Consider the following 21,436-nt stretch of genomic DNA (forward strand, 5'->3'; position numbering starts at 1 on the left):
ATCTTGTCTGATGGGGACAAAATAATTGAGACAGAATAGAAGAGCAAGATGAATGGCAGACAGCAGGTGCATTTGTATATTATGAAGTGTTTGCAAAATAATAAGCACCGCATTAATAATGCATTTGAAGAATATTGGCTAGCAAATGATATTGAGTCATATATCCAAATCATCCCTCAACTACTGAAGAACGAATTACAAGTGTCTAATGCATCCAGTTTTAGCAGAGAGAGGATTCACCATGTGCAGCATCTTAGAGTAAAAGGGCTACTGTTTATTAATAAAGGATTAAATCTATATTAATACATTGTGTTATATTAAATTTATATTAATGTATATTAAATATGTACTATATTATATCTACATATAATTTGAAAACCTAAGGAAAATATATGTGTGTGTGTGTATTTTTAAGTCTAATGTGCTTTTTTTAAATTAAATTTCCATGGCATATTTGTCTTTGATTCTAGGGTTGACTTCTATGCAATGTAACAAAACTACTATTTGCACTAATATTACTTCTATAGTTTATTTTCAGCATAAATACTTATGTTTCTTTCAGCTATTGAATGTTTTATTCATTAAAATTTAAATTTAAATTTAAATATTTAATATATATCACATTAACCTTGACAATAAACTTAAGGAGTAGGTATTACTGTTCACATTCTATAGGTAGAGATTCAGGAAAATTCAGAAATAGTCTTAAGATTAGTAAAGTACGGAGCTGGGGTTTTGATTTCATAGTGGCCAGTGTCATAGTTCATTTGTATTTTTTCTTTAAATAATTTACCTGTTTTTATTTAAAAAGTATAGGATTGTGCTTCTATATAGTTTGTACACCTAGGAAAGTAAAGAACTGAGACATTAAAGACAAAAATGAAGTAAGAACTCAGAAACTCTTTGATTCAATTCTGTGTGTGTGTGTGTGTGTGTGTGTGTGTGTGTGTTTTATAAAGAGAAAAACTCACCAATGCATGATGCAGGATTTGAGAGTGGTGGATGGGACTCCATTCACTTACCTTCAGGATCCTTGCTGCCTGCGGGCCTTGTAGCTGAACTATTTGGACGGGCATTGTGGCCACAGCCACTGGTTGCTCCAAGATTGTCCATTGCAGCTGCTGGCTGGGAGGCTGTTGGGGGTGGTGGCCTAGGCCCCACGGGCTGGAGCTGCTGGGGCCCCTGCTGAGGAAGGCTCTGCTGAGGTCTTCCCTGGCCGGGGCCAACCTGAAGCACCACCGTCCCCTGGGGCTGCAGAAAGTGTCCCTGTCCATGGCAACCCACGGCCACAGCCGGCAGAGCAGCGGAGGCTGTTTTCTGAGCAGCTGAGTGTTGTGCGCTGGAACTCTGTGGCGCTGGCTGCTGGGGAGCAGGAGCTCTGGGTTGCTGCAACTGCTGCTGCGGAACCAGCTGATAGAAACATTGCTGCTGCTGCCACTGCTGCACAGGCCACTGCTGCACAGGCCACTGCTGGATGTGCAGAACTTGTACAGGTGGAAGCTGGAGCACAGTTATGGGACTGAGAACTAAAGCATTTATTAAAAAAAGCTGAGTACCTATTTGACAAAGCTGCAGTGCAGCAGGCACTGCATTTGGTGGGCAAGCTCCTGAGGGCAGGAGGTAGGGCTGAATTCCCACAGCACCCTGGACCCCAAGGCTGGAGACTTGCATGAGGTTGGGACCTCTCACCACAGCCTGGGATACACCAGCGAGGACCCCGTCTCCGATGATGTTCAGGCCGGTGTTGTTGGCAGGAACCTGGGTGGCTTGGACTATTTGTAATGAGCTGGCAGTGGGTAGGGCAGTGGCAGGAAGTGTGTTAACTTCATTCACTCCCACAGACAATTTCTTGGAAAGACTTGGTTGCTTAGGAGCAAGATCAGGAGATTGGAGAAAGCTGCTGACCTTCTGTGGAAGAAAACTGTTAGCTGAGGAGCTCTTGCCTGAGCTGGATGGATGTCTGATAGGTGGAGGTGTCGCCGTGATTCCCTTCATCTGGACTGAAGACTGAGCCGCTATGGTCTTAGGCTGTTGTTTTTCTCTGCCTGTGAAAGGTTGGCTGACTCCAGCTGAGCCACTGTAGCTGTGGGATTTCTTGCCTGGACATTTGGTGTTTTGGGGGACCATTTTCTTGGACTTCCTGACTACCTTCGCAGCATCATGCTTTGACTCCGGCCTGTAACTATTTGGGTAGTCATCTGTAGAGGAGTTGGTGGGAGTCATCTGTTGCTCACATCTGACTTTTTTACATGAACTTTTTCCAGAGATAAATGGATCATTAAATGACATCATCACAGATAGCTTTGTTTTCTGGGACAGACCGCCAGATTCCCATCCAAATTGAGAATCATTATGTACCTCATAGGCTGGCCAGGCTATTGGTTCTGAATCATCATATTTGACAGACATCTTCCCTTCAGTGTAATTCTCCACATCCAGTTCAGAAAGTACATCCAAGTCACAGGGTCTCTGTTCCCACATATCTACATAATCTCCTGCTTTAGAAATTATGGCATCATGCTGCTGACCTGATCCACTTTCTTTGACTTTTTTGTCTGTAGTCAACATGCTTGGCTCAAAAGGAGGTGGGCAATGAAACAGTTCCTCCTGCTCATTCAGAGAGGGGGTAGAATACCTCTCAAAGCTCCTTTTCATTGGGTGAGTGTTCATCTTTTGCTTGTCATAGAGCAGCCTGTTTGCAGTACAGGCTACTGATATGGAAGGATCTAGACCTAGTGGTTCAGTGGTAGCTGAGAGCAGTTGGCTTTCAAGCAAAAGCCTGTCTTCCTGGATCCATTTCTGGTGATCACTGGCTATAGACTGTGCATCATGGACTAAAGTCTGCATTGTTGGGTGTAAGAGAATGTGCCTGCTTTGGTAACCAGGAGTTTCCATGTTATTGGACTCCCCGTAGTCTCTTATTTCTGCTATGACACAGCCAGAATGAAAAATGTTAACCTGAGATTCTTTCAGGAGATCCACCAAAATGGGAGGCACTTCTTCTGCATCCAGGTACTCAAGCAACTGCTGTTTTTCGTAAGGCAGTCGAATGATCTCCGAAAACGATGAGCCCTTTTCCCCCTTGAGCATCAACGAATATCCCCCTTCTCCTGGGTATAAGTTGACCACGAAACATGGCAACAGCTCTCTTGCAACAAGTTTTCCCAATAAATTCACACTGCTTCTTAATTCCTCTGTAATCTCAGGCTCTTTCTCACATTCTTGATTGTATATGTCATTAAGTTTTTCAAAAAGAGACTTTTCCCCACTAAATGAGTATTTTCTTTTAGAAGGGCTCTGCTTGGCACATTCAATGACATGCTCCGCATGCTCCAAAGCTCGTTCTAAAGCTCTTTCCATTGTAGTATAAAAGAGGGGCCCTTAATGAAGAGGTAACATAGTACATTGATGAAGTGTAGTGAAAAAATGCGTCTTTCATATTAGTTCTGCAAACATCCCAACTCCACAAGCCTAACTTCAAAATGGATTCCAAGAAACCCACCCTCAAAGAAGAACTATGCAAAATTCTTACAAGTTTGAGGAAATACCTGAATCTGGACAAACCGTCGTCTCCTGCCTCACCTCACTTCGCTTTCTGGTCACGCTCTACCGGACTTGACGAGAAAGAGACGTCAACGTAATGAGGATGGGGCGTGGGGCACGTGAAGGGGCGGGGCACACAGCCTACAGTGCGCCTGCGTGCTGCCTCAGGCTGCACGCGGTCCGTTTCTTCAGTGGTTTGATGTCCAGTGCTCTGCACTTTCCGTTCTGGTGCCGGCACTTCCTACAAGCAACTTGGGCGAGGAATCCACCTCAGTCCTTGCAGTTTTACAAGATAATGACAAAAAACATTTCTATGGAGTGACACAGTGTCATCCTTTTTTCCCTTTGCTTTTGTAAAACAAAGAACAAAGAATAAATAAGTACAAATATATATATATCCTACGAACTCTGTTCCTTCCCATACAAAAGAAACATGTGTGTGCAACCAGTAGCTACTTTTGAGAATGAATTATGAGAGAAGGAATATACTAGGATTGGACAATAGGACCAGTGACAAGGAACTTGCCATGGAGGAGTTCACAGTTTCCTTGGGGAAGCAAACAGGTAATGAGAGAAATAGAATGCTCCACAGTTTATAGACTTTTGGAAGAGTGATAAAGGAGAGGAAGTACTAAATGTGGGGAAGTGAGAAAAACTATTCCCCAAAGAGGTGATAGTTAAGCTTTAAAATAGAAATTTATGAGACAAAAAGCCATGGTAATTCTGGGGTTAGGAGAGAAATCTAAATTGGCGCTATAGATTAGTTTGTTGTCAACATCTATTTGAAATTATTTTCTATAGAGTTCCCACCAAGTGTCAGACATATTTCAAAGTTATTAAAATACAATTTATCTAATTCTCCAGGAACTTAACAAAGCAGGCATTTTTATCCCCATTTTTCACATGCAGAAACTAACTTTCAACCAACTTAAGTGATAGACTCAAGGTTACAAAATGGTAAGCCATTGAGGCAAGGTACAAATCTACCTGACTCCAAAGCCTGACATCTTTCTACTTCTCTGTGAAAGTACCCCTAAAAGCAGAGGATCATTTGGAAACACTGGTAGAGAATTTGGCAGCAGGTGCCCAACTGGTTATCATCTTAAAATAACATGCAAATTTTGTGGGATTTTTCACAAATGTAATACATTAAATTACTTATTTTGAAGCAAATCTTCATTCGTTCAGATGCCCCATTAGAACCAGTCAATATAGTTCTAAAATTTATGTGGAAAAACAAACACCCAAAAATAGTGAAGAAATTGTTTTAAATAATAAGTAATGGTGAAAAGCTTTCCTTACCAGATATTATGTCCTATTAAACAGTGTATTACAGGTGCATACACTTTAGGAGAGAGAATTTGAACCATTGGAGATCTAAGAAATAATTCCCAAACATACAGGACTTTGTTATACAGTAAGAGTGGCAGCACATGTAAGTGGAGAAAAGACAGTTTTCAATCAGTGATACTGGTAAGAAAGAGAAGCCGTTGGAAAAAAAGTAAACTTTGCCTATCTTAGAACTGATATAAAAATAAATAGATCAGTGCTAAAACTATGAAATTACTAGAATAAAATATCAGAGAATTAAAAAATATATATAATTACAGAATACAGGAGGTCTTTCCAGAAGAATAAAATTAAATGATTGAATAACTAGGAAAAATATTTGCAGTATACTTCAAAAGAATTAGTATCCTTAATATAAAAAGATTCTACACCTCTGCCATACTATTTTGTTATATTTTGTGTTCATAATTTGTTCCCACAAGTGATCTTTATATTCATTATATTATATTAATACCTTTATGTAATCACTTTAGTCTTTTCTTTCTCCCTCAGATTTTTGCTATCATGTCATCTTTAAATATTTTAATTTCTACCTACTTGTTAATAAAACAGGCTACTCTTTGTTCCTTTCTCCTTCTCTTTGCATTTTTCGGTTTATTATTTCTACTTTATCAGAGCAAATAACATTTATATATTATTCCTTCAACCTTAATACTGCCTTTATTTTAGTACCAGATATTCAGTCGAGTAGACTCACTACCAAAATTTCTCCCAGACTTTCTTAACCTTTTCATTGTAAAATTCTCATTCTTTATTTATAGGAACAGTTCACATGAACAGTGTTTACTGAGGTTTGTTTTTTAATGCTTAAAACCTTGCTGGTTATAAAATCTTGCTTCATCCACAGTCCTTTAGTTACTTGAAAATGGTGCTCTACTGTTGTGGTGCATGTGTTATCTTTAATATGTAAGTGACAAGATTAATGGACATAATAGCATTAAATGTCATACTGTGCTCAAGCCAGATAACAAGCAGTTGAAAACTATAAGGTTAGTGACAACCCTAGTAACAACATTTTCTGAGAAATATTGGTGAGAAAACCCAGATTATAGTAGAGAAAAGGACGAGCCTATGTCGAGAAAGTGAGGAAAATAGGTTACACTACTGCTGAAAGATTTTTATTAGTGAAGAGAAAGAAGTATGTTACAGGTAGACATAGAGGACACACATGGACACACAAAGAAATAATACCTCTGTGTAAAATCTTTCAATACTGCCCTAATGGAACCAGGTGATATAACATGCATGATATTATCAATAATGTTATTTTGGAATTTTAGGAAAGGATGTAAACCTTCATGTAGATTCTTACTTGACAAATGAGAAACTAACATATCCGCAGCCACAATTCAAATTAATGACTTATTCATGTTATGTGCTTGAGGAGGGGCGGAAGATGGCGGCGTGAGTAGAGCAGCGGCAATCTCCTCCCAAAACCACATATATCTATGAAAATATAACAAAGACAACCCTTCCTAGAAAAAAGAGCAGAGGACACAGGACAATATCCAGACCACATCCGCAACTGAGAGAACCCAGCGACTCGCGAAGGGGATAAGATACAAGCCCCGGCCGGATGGGAGCTGAGCGCCCATCCCCCCAACTCCCGGCGGGAGAAGAATAGGCAGAGCGGGAGGGAGACGGAGCACAGGGCTGCCGAACACCCAGCCCCAGCCATCCGGGCCAGAGTGCAGGGCCCTGGATACTAGGATAACAGGGCAGCAATAACAGTGAGCGGGCACCAGAGGCCCGGCGCCGGAGGACATAAGAAAAGCGAGTGACCATTTTTTTTTTTTTGGCGAGCGCTTTTTGGAAGTCTTAAAGGGATAGGGCCCCCAATACTAGGGAAACAGGGCAGCAAGAACAGTGAGCGGGCACCGGTGGCCTGGCGCCGGAGGACACCAGAAAAGTGAGCGACTATTTTTTTTTTTTTTTGCTGTTTTGTTTTGGAGAGCACTTTTTGGAAGTCTTAAAGGGATAGGGCCCCCAATACAAGGGAAACAGGGCAGCAAGACTGGTGAGCAGATGCCTGAGGCAGGCGCCGGAGAATAAAGAAAAACAAGCGGCCATCTTTTTTTTTTTTTTTCTTGTGGTCATTCTTTTGTTTTGGTGGGTGCTTTTTGGAAGTCTTAAAGGGGCAGGGCGGGACACTTAATCCAGAGGTAGGGAACCCGGGGATCTCTGGGCACCCTAACACCTGGTCTGCAGGGAGCAGGGAGGCCCCTTACAGAGATAAATAGCCTCCAGGCCGCTCCCCCTCCAACACGACTACAACACTTTGGAGCAGAGGCCCGAACCAGGCCACGCCCACAGCAACAGCGGAGATAAACTCCATAGCAGCCGGGCAGGAAGCAGAAGCCCTGTCTGCGTGCAGCTGCACAGCACAAGCCACTAGAGGTCGCTGTTCTCCCAGGAGAGGAGGGCCACAAACCAACAAGAAGGGAAGTTCTTCCAGCCGTCACTCGTCCCAGCTCTGCAAACTATTCCTATCACCATGAAAAGGCAAAGCTACATGCAGACAAAGATCACAGGGACAACACCAGAGAAGGAGACAGACCTAAACAGTCTTCCTGACAAAGAATTCAAAATAATCATAAACATGCTGACAGAGATGCAGAGAAATACGCAAGAGAAATGGGATGAAGTCCGGAGGGAGATCACAGATGCCAGAAAGGAGATCGCAGAAATGAAACAAACTCTGGAAGGGTTTATAAGCAGAATGGATAGAATGCAAGAGGCCATTGATGGAATTGAAACCAGAGAACAGGAACGCATAGAAGCTGACAGAGAGAGAGATCAAAGGATCTCCAGGAATGAAACAATGTTAAGAGAACTTTGTGACCAATCCAAAAGGAACAATATCCATATTATAGGGGTTCCAGAAGAAGAAGAGAGAGGAAAAGAGATGGAAAGTATCTTAGAAGAAATAATTGCTGAAAACTTCCCCACACTGGGGGAGGAAATAATCGAACAAACCACGGAAATACACAGAACCCCCAACAGAAAGGATCCAAGGAGGACAACACCAAGACACATAATAATTAAAATGGCAAAGATCAAGGACAAAGAAAGAGTGTTAAAGGCAGCTAGAGAGAAAAAGGTCACCTATAAAGGAAAACCCATCAGGCTAACATCAGACTTCTCAACGGAAACCCTACAGGCCAGAAGAGAATGGCATGATATATTTAATAAAATGAAACAGAAGGGCCTTGAACCAAGGATACTGTATCCAGCACGACTATCATTCAAATATGACGGTGGGATTAAACAATTCCCAGACAAACAAAAGCTGAGGGACTTTGCTTCCCACAAACCACCTCTACAGAACATCTTACAGGCACTGCTCTAGATGGGAGCACTCCTAGAAAGAGCACAGCACAAAACACCCAACATATGAAGAATTGAGGAGGAGGAATAAGAAGGGAGAGAAGAAAAGAATCTCCAGACAGTGTATCTAACAGCTCAATAAGCGAGCTAAGTTAGGCAGTAAGATACTAAAGAGGCTAACCTTGAACCTTTGGTAACCACGAATTTAAAGCCTGCAATGGCAATAAGTACATATCTTTCAATAGTCACCCTAAATGTTAATGGGTTGAATGCACTAATCAAAAGACATAGAGTAATAGAATGGATAAAAAAGCAAGACCCATCTATATGCTGCTTACAAGAAACTCACCTCAAACCCAAAGACATGTACAGACTAAAAGTCAAGGGATGGAAAATCATATTTCAAGCAAACAACAGCGAGAAGAAAGCAGGGGTTGCAGTACTAATATCAGACAAAATAGACTTCAAAACAAAGAACTAACAAGAGATAAAGAAGGACATTACATAATGATAAAGGGCTCAGTCCAACAAGAGGATTTAACTATTACAACTATCTATGCACCCAACACAGGAGCACCAGCATATGTGAAACAAATACTAACAGAACTAAAGGGGGAAATAGACTGCAATGCATTCATTCTAGGAGACTTCAACACACCACTCACCCCAAAGGATAGATCCACTGGGCAGAAAATAAGTAAGGACACGGAAGCACTGAACAACACAGTAGAGCAGATGGACCTAATAGACATCTATAGAACTCTACATCCAAAAGCAGCAGGATATGCATTCTTCTCAAGTGCACATGGAACATTCTCCAGAATAGACCACATACTAGGCCACAAAAAGAGCCTCAGAAAATTCCAAAAGATTGAAATCCTACCAACCAACTTTTCAGACCACAAAGGCATAAAACTAGAAATAAACTGTACAAAGAAAGCAAAAGGCTCACAAACACAAGGAAGCTTAACAACATGCTCCTAAATAATCAATGGATCAATGACCAAATCAAAATGGAGATCCAGCAATAAATGGAAACAAATGATGACAACAACACTAAGCCCCAACTTCTGTGGGATGCAGCAAAAGCAATCTTAAGAGGAAAGTATATAGCAATCCAAGCATATTTAAAAAAGGAAGATCAATCCCAAATGAACAGTCTAATGTCACAACTATCGAAATTGGGAAAAGAAGAACAAATGAGGCCTAAGGTCAGCAGAAAGAGGGACATAATAAAGATCAGAGAAGAAATAAATTAAATTGAGGAGAATAAAACAATAGCAAAAATCAATGAAACCAAGAGCTGGTTCTTCGAGAAAATAAACAAAATAGATAAGCCTCTAGCCAGACTTATTAAGAAGAAAAGAGAGTCAACACAAATCAACAGTATTAGAAACGAGAAAGGAAAAATCACGACGGACCCCACAGAAATACAAAGAATTATTAGAGAATACTATGAAAACCTATATGCTAACAAGCTGGGAAACCTAGGAGAAATGGTCAACTTCCTAGAAAAATACAACCTTCCACGATTGACCCAGAAAGAAACAGAAAATCTAAACAGACCAATTACCAGCAACGAAACTGAAGCGGTAATCAAAAAACTATCAAAGAACAAAACCCCCGGGCCAGATGGTTTTACCTCAGAATTTTATCAAACATACAGGGAAGACATAATACCCATTCTCCTTAGAGTTCTCCAAAACATAGAGGAGGAGGGGATACTCCCAAACTCATTCTATGAAGCTAACATCACCCTAATACCAAAACCAGGCAAAGACCCCACCAAAAAAGAAAACTACAGACCAATATCCCTGATGAACGTAGATGCAAAAATACTCAACAAAATATTAGCAAACCGAATTCAAAAATACATCAAAGGGGTCATACACCATGACCGAGTGGGATTCATCCCAGGGATGCAAGGATGGTACATCATTCGAAAGTCCATCAAATTCATCCACCACATCAACAAAAAGAAAGACAAAAACCACATGATCATCTCCATAGATGCTGAAAAAGCATTTGACAAAGTTCAACATCCATTCATGTTAAAAACTCTCAGCAAAATGGGAATAGAGGGCAAGTACCTCAACATAACAAAGGCCATCTATGATAAACCCACAGCCAACATTATATTGAACAGCGAGAAGCTGAAAGCATTTCCTCTGAGATCGGGAATTAGACAGGGATGCCCACTCTCCCCACTGTTATTTAACATAGTACTGGAGGTCCTAGCCACGGCAATCAGACAAAACAAAGAAATACAAGGAATCCAGATTGGTAAAGAAGAAGTTAAACTGTCACTATTTGCAGATGACATGATACTGTACATAAAAAACCCTAAAGACTCCACCCCAAAACTACTAGAACTGATATCTGAATACAGCAAAGTTGCAGGATACAAAATCAACACACAGAAGTCTGTGGCTTCCCTATACACTAACAATGAACCAACAGAAAGAGAAATCAGGAAAACAACTCCATTCACAATTGCATCAAAAAAAATAAAATACCTAGGAATAAACCTAACCAAGGAAGTCAAAGACTTATACTCTGAAAACTACAAGTCACTCTTAAGAGAAATTAAAGGGGACACTAACAGATGGAAACGCATCACATGCTCGTGGCTAGGAAGAATTAATATCGTCAAAATGGCCATCCTGCCCAAAGCAATGTACAGATTTGATGCAATCCCTATGAAACTACCAGCAACATTCTTCAATGAACTGGAACAAATAATTCAAAAATTCATATGGAAACACCAAAGACCCCAAATAGCCAAAGCAATCCTGAGAAAGAAGAATAAAGTAAGGGGGATCTCACTCCCCAACTTCAAGCTCTACTATAAAGCCATAGTAATCAAGACAATTTGGTACTGGCACAAGAGCAGAGCCACAGACCAATGGAACAGACTAGACAATCCAGACATTAACCCAGACATATATGGTCAATTAATATTTTGATAAAGGAGCCATGGACATACAATGGCGAAATGACAGTCTCTTCAACAGATGGCACTGGCAAAACTGGACAACTACATGTAGGAGAATGAAACTGGACCATTGTCTTACCCCATATACAAAAGTAAACTCAAAATGGATCAAAGACCTGAATGTAAGTCATGAAACCATTAGACTCTTGGAAGAAAACATAGGCAAATACCTCTTAGACATAAACATGAGTGACCTCTTCTTGAACATATCTCCCTGGGCAAGGAAAACAACAGCAAAAATGAATAAGTAGGACTATATTAAGCTGAAAAGCTTCTGTACAGCAAAAGATACCATCAATAGAACAAAAAGGAACCGTACAGTATGGGAGAATATATTTGAAAATGACACATCCGATAAAGGCTTGACGTCCAGAATATATAAAGGGCTCACACGCCTCAACAAACAAAAAACAAATAACCCAATTAAGAAATGGGCAGAAGAACTGAACAGACGGTTCTCCAAAAAAGAAATACAGATGGCCAACCGGCACATGAAAAGATGCTCCACATCGCTAATTATCAGAGAAATGCAAATTAAAACTGCAATGAGGTATCACCTCACACCAGTAAGGATGGCTGCCATCCAAAAGACAAACAACAACAAATGTTGGCGAGGCTGTGGAGAAAGGGGAACCCTCCTACACTGCTGGTGGGAATGTAAGTTAGTTCAACCATTGTGGAAAGCAGTATGGAGGTACATCAAAATGCTCAAAACAGACTTACCATTTGACCCAGGAATTGCACTCCTAGGAATTTACCCTAAGAATGCAGCAATCAAGTATGAGAAAGATCAGTGCACCCCTATGTTTATCACAGCACTGTTTACAATAGCCAAGAATTGGAAGCAACCTAAATGTCCATCGATAGATGAATGGATAAAGAAGATGTGGTACATATACAGAATGGAATACTATTCAGCTATAAGAAAAGGGCAAATCCAATCATTTGCAGCAACATGGATGGAGCTGGAGAGTATTATGCTCAGTGAAACAAGCCAAGCGGAGAAAGAGAAATACCAAATGATTTCACTTATCTGTGGAGTATAAGAACAAAGGAAAAACTGAAGGAACAAAACAGCAGCAGAATCACAGATCTCAAGAATGGACTAACAGGTACCAAAGGGAAAGGGACTGGGGAGGGTGGGTGGGTGGGGAGGGATAAGGGGGGGGAGAAGTGGGGGGGTATTAAGATTAAAATGCACGGGGGGGTAGGAGAAAAGGGAGGGCTGTACAACACAGAGAAGGCAAGTAGTGATTCTACAACATTTTGCTATGCTGATGGACAGTGACTGTAAAGGGGTTTATAGGGGGGACCTCATATAGGGGAGAGCCTAGTAAACATAATATTCGTCATGTAAGTGTAGATTAGTGATACCAAAAAAAAAAAGGGCAGTTCCTGTGTGGTAACCTCCAATGAGTTCTACACAAGAGTATAAAGGGCATATAAAAGTGTAGGCAAAGGGTCTGTTTGTGTTTATACAGAGGATCAAAGCCTAATTGGGCTACCCCGAAAATGAACTAAGATACGATATGAAAAAGAACTTCCAACATCAGCACTCTCTGGAAGACTCATGCCAGAAGATGATCATCAAAAAACCCCAACAAAGATCCACGCACTGCTACAGCTGTAGATGCACTCATCCCACCAGCTCCTGGACTTGCCATGGGAATGAGGAAGGAGATATCTAAGCTGGCCTGTGCATACAGTAAAACAACAAATTTGACTGGATCTGTACTGTTGGAACTCAATCAAGGATTAGGAGAAGTGCAAATTGTAGCGCTCCAAAATCTTACAACTACAGACTATTTACTGTTAAAAGAACATATGGGATGTGAACATTCCCCAGGAATGGGTTGTTTTAATTTGTCTGATTTCTCTCAGACTGTTCAAGTTCAGTTGGACAATATCCACCATATCATAGATAAGTTTTCACAAATGCCTAAGGTGCCTAACTGGTTTTCTTGGTTTCACTGGAGATGGCTGATAAATACAGGTATGCTTTGGTTATGTAACTATACTCCTATTATGTTAATGTGTGTGTGCAATTTAAGTAGTAGCTTAAAACCTATACATGCTGAAGTTACTCTACAAGAAGATATGTCAAAGAAATAATCAATCTTCCCATGTTTTCTTCCGCCTGCTACTTCTATAGCTTTTCTTCTTCCTTCCTAATTACAACCCTTAAATAGAATTCGTGCCTCATATCAAATTTACCGAGTATCATAATTCTTCCAAGTGGTAAAGATACCTCAAGACAAATGCTGGGCATAGAAGCCACAGGGCATAAATATGCAAAGAAGTAAAAAGCTAACCATTTCAAACAATAAGGCTTCTCTCTCACTTACCAACTTTACATTTCCCTGTATGGCCCCGGAAGATGACTGGTTAGCCAGAGACGGGTAAGATTCCTCAAGGGAGGAACAACCTAAGACAGGCACAGTCGCAGGGGGGTCATCAGGTGAGAAATTGGGGATCAACAGAGGTGAGGCTTAGAACCTTACCCCCCCTGTTCTGAGAGAAATCTTCTGCATACGTGGATGTTTTATTGCCCTTGCCTAGCTTGGATTAACACATAGTCTACAGGCACACACCTGATCATCTACATTTGCTCTCTTACAACACTAAACTATGTTTTCTACCTTTATCTTGTATCTACCTACCACTTCAGCATTTTATTAAAAATAATAATAATAAAGACAGAAATGTGGTATCCTCATGTTATGTGCTTTATACATTATACACAATATAATTGGTAAATAAAGACATCAGTAAATACAAAGTCAAATTATGCAGCAATACTTTATAAAATTTGGATTCCGGGTAAATCCATATTAGTAAAAGAAAAACAGAAGCCATAAACAATGTCATAGCTTTTGCAAATTAGCAACCAAGGTAGTCAATGACAATTGTATTTAATAGACTAGAGAACAGAAGGGTTTTGAGAGTGGCAATGACTACAATGCTGTTGTATGAATTGTAGCTTTAAGAAAGCACTCAGGGAAAAGATATCTGGTTAATCATTATGATATTCTTCATGTGCATATGAAGAATAACTAGGGAAAGCCATTCATTCTGGTAAAACTAAATAAGATGGGGTTGAACTCCCATTCCATAAGAGTTCTTGCTCTCTTTTTTTTTCCTTGTTGTAATCATAATGGACTTTTAAGGAGGAAGCAGGTATTACAACTGGAAATTATGTATGCAATAAAGCCATTTTTAATTCTTTGTAACAGTTGTTTTGTATGAGAAGAACATGAGAAGTATTCTAATGGCATTGACAGGAAAGTCAGTTTTTTTGTGTGTTTTTTTTGTTATCATTAATCTAGAATTACATGAGGAACATTATGTTTACTAGACTCCCCCCATAACCAAGTCCCCCCCACCTATACCCCATTACAGTCTCTGTCCATCAGCATGGTAAGATGCTATAGAGTCACTACTTGTCTTCTCTGTGTTGTACAGCCCTCCCCATGCCCCTCCTCATTATACATGCTAATCATAATGTCCCCCCACACCCTCTTATCCCTCCCTTCCCATCCATCCTCCCCAGTCCCTTTCTCTTTGGTAACTGTTAGTTCATTGTTGGGTTCTGTGTGTCTGCTGCTGTTTTGCTCCTTGAGTTTTTTCTTTATTCTTTTACTCCACAGATGAGTGAAATCATTTCATACCTATCTTTCTCTGCCCAGCTTACTTCACTGAGCATAATACCCTCTAGCTCCATCCATGTTTTGCAAATGGTAGGATTTGTTTTCTTCTTATGGCTGTATAATGTTCAACATCTTATTTATCCATTCATCTACTGATGGATTCTTATGTTGGATCCAATTCTTGGCTATTGCATATAATGCTATGATAAACACAGGGGTGCATATATCTTTTTGAAACTGGGATGCTGCATTCTTAGGTTAAATTCCTAGGAGTGCAATTCCTGGGTCAAATGGTATTTCTATTTTGAGCTTTTTGAGGAACCTCCATACTGCTTTCCACAATGGTTGAACTAGTTTACATTCCCACCAGCAGTGTAGGAGGGTTCCCCTTTCTCCACAACCTCGCCAACATTTGTTGTTGTTTGTCTTTTGGATGGCAGCGATCCTTACTGCTGTGAAGTGATATCTCATTGTAGTTTTAATTTGTATTTCTCTGATGACTAGCGATGTGGAGCATCTTTTCATGTGTCTGTTGGCCATCTGAATTTCTTCTTTGGAGAACTGTCTGTTCAGCTCCTCTGACCATTTTTTTATTGGATTATTTGCTTTTTGTTTGTTGAGGTGCATGAGCTCTTTATATGTTTAGGATGTCAACCCTTCATCGGATCTCTCATTTATGAATATATTCTCCCACACTGTAGGATGCCATTTTGTTCTATCAGTGGTGTCCTTTGCTGTACAGAAGCTTTTCAGCTTGATATAGTCCCACTTGTTCATTTTTGCTTTTGTTTTCCTTGCCTGGGGAGATATGTTCACAAAGAAGTTGTTCATGTTTATATCCAAGAGATTTTTGCCTATGTTTTTTCGTAAGAGTTTTATGGGTTCATGACTTACATTTAGGTCTTTGATCCATTTCAAATTTACTTTTGTGTGTGGGGTTAGACAATGATCCAGTTTCTTTCTCTTACACATAGCTGTCCAGCTTTGCCAACATCAGCTGTTGAAGAGGCTGTCATTTCCCCATTGTATGTCCATGGCTCCTTTATCATGTATTAATGGACCATATAGGTTTGGGATAATATCTGAACTCTCTATCCTGTTCCACTGGTCTGTGGCTCTGTTCTTGTGCCAGTACCAAATTGTCTTGATTACTGTGGCTTTGTAGTAGAGCTTGAAGTTGGGAAGCGAGATCCCCCCTGCTTTATTCTTCCTTCTAAGGATTGCTTTGGCTATTCAGGGTCTTTTGTGGTTCCATATGAATTTTAAAACTATTTGTTCCAGTTGTTTGAAAAATGTTGTTGGTATTTTGACAGGGATTGCAATGAATCTGTAGATTGCTTTAGGCAGGATGGCCATTTTGACAATATTAATTCTTCCTAGCAAAGAGCATGGGATGAGTTTCCATTTGTTATCGTTATCTTTAATTTCTCTTAAGAGTGTCTTGTAGTTTTCAGGGTATAGGTTTTTCACTTCCTTGGTTAGGTTTATTCCTAGGTATTTTATTATTTTTGATGCAATTATGAATGGAATTGTTTCCTGATTTCTCTTTCTGCTAGTTCATCATTAGTATATACAAATGCAACAGATTTCTGTGTATTAATTTTGTATCCAGCAACTTTGCTGAATTCAGATATTTGTTCTAGTAGTTTTGGAGTGGAATCTTTAGGGTTTTGTTGGTACAATATCATGTCATCTGAAAATAGTGACAGTTTGACTTCTTCTTTACCAATTTGATGCCATGTATTTTTTTTTCTGACTGCCATGGCTAGGATCCCCAGTACTATGTTGAATAACAGTGGAGAGAGTGGGCATCCCTGTCTTGTTCCTGATCTTAGAGGAAAGGCTTTCAGCTTCTCGCTGTTAAGTATGATGTTGGCTGTGCGTTTATCATATATGGCCTTTATTATGTTGAGGTACTTTCCCTCTATACCCATTTTCTTGAGAGTTTTTATCATGAATGGATGGTGAATTTTGTCGAATGCTTTTTCAGCATCTATAGAGATGATCATGTGGTTTTTGTCCTTCTTTTTGCTGATGTGGTGGAATTATGTTAATGAATTTTTGAATGTTGTACCATCCTTGCATCCCTGGGATGAATCCCACTTGATCATGGTGTATGATCTTCTTGATGTATTTTTGAATTTGGTTTGCTAGTATTTTGTTGAGTATTTTTGAATCTATGTTCACCAGGAATATTGGTCTGTAATTTTCTTTTTTTGTGGTGTCTTTGCCTTGTTTGGTATTAGAGTGATGCTGGCTTCATAGAAGGAGTTTATAAGTATTCCCTCCTCTTCTATGTTTTGGAAAACTTTAAAGAGAATGGGTATTATGTCTTCTCTGTATGTCTGATAAAATTCTGAGTTAAATCCATCTGGCCCAGGGGTTTTGTTATTGGGTAGTTTTTTTATTTATGCTTCAATTTCTTTGCTTGTAATTGGTTTGTTTAAATTTTGTGTTTCTTCCTTAGTCACTCTTGGAAGGTTGTATTTTTCTAGGAAGTTGTCCATTTCTTCTAGGTTTTCCAGCTTGTTAGCATATAGATTTTCATAGTATTCTCTAATAATTCTTTGTATTTCTGTGGTGTCCGTCATGATTTCTCCTTTTTCATTTCTGATTCTATTGATGTGTGTAGATTTTCTGTTTCTTTTAATAAGTCTGGCTAGGGGTTTATCTATTTTCTTTGTTTTCTCAAAGAACCAGCTCTTGGTTTCATTGATTTTTTTTCTATTGTTTTATTCTTCTCAATTTTATTTATTTCTCCTCTGATCTTTATTATGTCCCTTCTTCTGCTGACTTTGGGCCTCATTTGTTCCTCTTTTTCCAGTTTCAATAATTGTCACTTTAGACTATTCATTTGGGATTGTTCTTCCTTCTTTAAATAGGCCTGGATTGCTGTATACTTTCCTCTTAAAACTGCCTTCACTGCGTCCCACAGAAATTGGGGCTTTGTGCTGTTGATGTCATTTGTCTCCATATATTGCTTGATCTCTATTTTAATTCGGTCATTGATCCATTGAGTATTTAGGAGCATGTTGTTAGGCCTCCATGTGTTTGCAAGCCTTTTTGTTTTCTTTGTACTATTTATTTCTAGTTTTATACCTTTGATGTATGAGAAGTTGGCTGGTAGAATTTCAATATTTTTGAATTTACTGAGGTTCTTTTTGTGGCCTAGTATGTGGTCTATTCTGGAAAATGTTCCATGTGTACTTGAGAAGAATGTGTATCCTGTTGCTTTTGGGTGTAGAGTTCTGTAGATGTCTGTTAGGTCCATCTGTTCTAGTGTGTTGTTCAGTGTCTCTGTGTCCTTGGTTATTTTCTGTCTGGCGGATCTGTACTTTGGAGTGAGTGGTATGTTGAAGTCTCATAAAATGAATGCATTTCCTTCTATTTCCTCCTTTAATTCTGTTAGTATTTGTTTCACATATGTTGGTGCTCCTGTATTGGGTGCATATATGTTTATGATAGTTATATCCTCTTGTTGGACTGAGCCCTTTATCATTATGTAATGTCCTTCTTTGTTTCCTGTTACTTTCTTTGTTTTGAAGTCTATTTTGTCTGATACAAGTACTGCAACACCTGCTTTTTTCTCCCCATTGTTTGCATGAAATATCTTTTTCCATCCCTTCACTTTTAGTCTGTGTGTGTCTTTGGGTTTGAAGTTAGTGTCTTATAAGCAACATATAGATGGGCCGTGCTTTTTTATTCATTCTATTACTCTGTGTCTTTTGATTGGTGCATTCAGTCCATTTACATTTAGGGTGATTATTGAAAGATATGTACTTATTGCCATTGCAGGCTTTGGATTTGTGGTTACCAAAGTTTCAAGGGTAGCTTCTTTACCAGCTGTCTAACTTAACTCACTTATTAAGCTCTTATAAATGCAGTGTGATGATTCTTTATTTCTCTCCCTTCTTATTCTTCCCTCTCCATTCTTTATATATTAGGTGTTTTATTCTGTACTTTTTTGTGTTTCCTTTGACTATTTTTGTGCATAGTTGAATTTATATTTTGCCTTTGGTTAGTATTTGGTTGGTTGGTGTGCTTTCTTTGGTGTGGTTTTATTTTCTGTGGTGACATCTATTTAGCTTTAGGAGTGCTTCCCTCTAGAGAAGTCCCTTTAAAATATCCGTTAGAGGTGGTTTGTGGGAGGCAAATTCCCTCAACTTTTGCTTGTCTGGAAATTGTTTAATCCCTCCTTCATATTTAAATTATAATCATGCTGGATACAGTATTCTTGGTTCAAGGCCCTTCTGTTTCATTGCATTAAATATATTGTGCCATTCTCTTCTGGCCTATAAGGTTTCTGTTGAGAAGTCTGATGATAGCCTGATGGGTTTTCCTTTTTAGGTGACCTTTTTTCTCTCTCTGACTTCCTCTAATACTCTTTCTTTGTCTTTGATCTTTGCCATTTTAATTATTATATGTCTTGGTGTTGTCTTCCTTGGGTCCCTTGTGTTTGGATATCTGTGTGCTTCCATGGTCTGAGAGACTATTTCCTTCTCTAGTTTGGGGAAGTTTTCAGCAATTACTTCTTCAAAGACACTTTCTATCCTTTTCTGTCTCTTCTTCTTCTTCTTCTGGTACCCCTATAATGTGAATATTGTTCCGTTTGGATTGGTCACCCAGTTCTCTTAATATTCTTTCATTCCTGGAGATCCTTTTATCTCTCTCTCTGCCTCAGCTTCTCTGTATTCCTGTTCTCTGATTTCTATTCCATTAACAGCCTCTTGCACCTCACCCAGTCTGCTCATAAGTCCTTCCAGAGATTGTTTTATTTCTGTATTCTCCCTCCCAACTTGATCCTTTAGCTCTTGCATATTTCTCTGCAGGTCCATCAGCATGGTTATGACTTTTATTTTGAATGCTTTTCCAGGAAGATTGGTTAAATCCATCTCCCCGGGGCCTCTCTCAGGGGTTGTCTGAGTGATTCTGGACTGGACCAAATTCTTCTGCCTTTTCTTGGCAATAGAGGTAGTCATATGCAGGTAGCACATGTGTTAGCTGGGAGAAGAAAGTCCCTTCCTGCTTGCTGATTGCCCTTCGCCTCTCTGCTGCCTGTGTCAGTCACCCTCACACTGGGAGCAGCATCTGAGTTAATCCCCTGGGCCGCCGTGGGCGGGCAGTCCAGAGCCCTGCAGGGAGAGGCAGGCATGCTGGGTGTGCTCTTCTGCATGAACAGTGCCCCTTCGCATCCTGCCTTGGCCAGGTGCGCGCTGGTGACGGCTTCGGGTCTGGCTCCGGTGGCTGCACACTGGGAGGAGGCTCTGAGCAGTTGCTGTGGGTGTGGCCACTCCCAGGCTGCTCTCCCACTGTAGCAGGGCTGTGTGGGAGGAGGAATGAATTCCAGGCTGCTTGTTGCTCTGAGAGGCTTCAGAGCTGCATTGCCTCCCAGGGGGCTGGGGCGCCTGGAGTTCCCCGGGATTTCCAGCTACTGGTCTGAGTGTGCCAGGACAGTTCCATCCAGCTGTGAAGCCCCTGTCCCTTTAAGACTTTCAAAAAGCACTCACTTTTCTTTTGTCCCGGGAGAGCCGGCTGTGGGGAACCGCTCGCAGATCTTACTTTTCCGTTACCCTAATATCCAGCACACCATGCAATGTGTGTCTGCACTTCCAGTGCAGATTAATAGGGCTGGTTATTTAGCATTCCTGCGCTTCCACTCCCTCCCTTCTCCAACTCGTCTCCTCCCCTCCAGTGGGCTGAGTTGGGGGGAGTACTCAAGTCTTGCCAGGCGGCAGCTTGTATCTTACCCCATTCGTGAGGTGCTGAGTTCTCACAGGTGTAGATGTAGCCCAGCTGTTGTACTGTATCCTCTGATCTCTCTGTTAGGCGTAGTTTTATTTGTTTTATTTTCAAAAATATATATGGTTTTGGGAGGAGATTTCCGCTGCACTACTCACACCACCATCTTCCCGAAATCCCCAGGAAAGTAGTTTTGACAGCTGACTGTTGCAAAGTCTCCCTTGTAATTATTTCACTTCCCCTCTGGCTATGGATAAGTGTTTTTCATATGGCCTCTACTTCTGAAAATACTGAATTTTAAAATGTTTGAACCATGGACACAGCTGTTGACACCCACAAATATTTAACTCTCTAGGTCTAGAATCCCTTTGGTGATGCATCCATCTAAAACTAACAATAGAGAGCAGAGCTAATAACAGGCAAGCCCTCATCCATGGTGTTTTGTTTCTTTTTTCTCTCTACTGCTGCATTGGGGGATGTCTCATGTCAACTGCAGCTCTTTCTGGTAATAATGTGAGACAAGTTTAACTGAATTTCACATGTATGGGACTTCACTCCCAGAAAGGGTGTTCTATTCCTACTGAACATTTCTATAAAAATGAAAAGTTGGATCTAAAGAGCAGAAATGGAAGAGGGCTGCATTCACAGTAGGGTAAAGAGATTAAATATAAAGAACTATGTGATTTATCTCATATGAGGTGCTGCTGGGATGGAGATTAAGCTTTTAAAAAGTGGTGACCTTGATATAAATTCTGTATTTCGCCAGTGGTGAAGTATTAGGAATAATGAGAAGTATGTGAAACAACATCAGGTATAGTGAGAAGATTCAAGAGAT

At 40.2% G+C, this 21,436-nt stretch overlaps 2 protein-coding genes across 2 annotated transcripts in view; one reads left to right on the top strand and one right to left on the bottom strand.

Moving 5' to 3' along the window:
• Window positions 1–21,436, top strand: part of IL1RAPL1 (interleukin 1 receptor accessory protein like 1) — a 1,269,227-nt gene that overhangs the window by 730,642 nt on the left and 517,149 nt on the right. The window lies entirely within an intron of this gene.
• Window positions 1,015–3,360, bottom strand: LOC118928582 (transcription factor SPT20 homolog). The gene has a single exon (XM_036917945.2). It carries the CDS (start codon window positions 3,358–3,360, stop codon window positions 1,015–1,017), a length of 2,346 nt encoding a protein of 781 aa, XP_036773840.2.

This window comes from Manis pentadactyla, chromosome X (assembly GCF_030020395.1).
Source record: "Manis pentadactyla isolate mManPen7 chromosome X, mManPen7.hap1, whole genome shotgun sequence".
In the NCBI taxonomy this organism is placed as follows: Eukaryota; Metazoa; Chordata; class Mammalia; order Pholidota; family Manidae; genus Manis; species Manis pentadactyla.

What these genes read in the sequence shown, in the direction of transcription:
- LOC118928582 (XM_036917945.2), bottom strand. Translation starts at nt 3,360, where the DNA reads ATGGAAAGAGCTTTAGAACGAGCTTTGGAGCATGCGGAGCATGTCATT.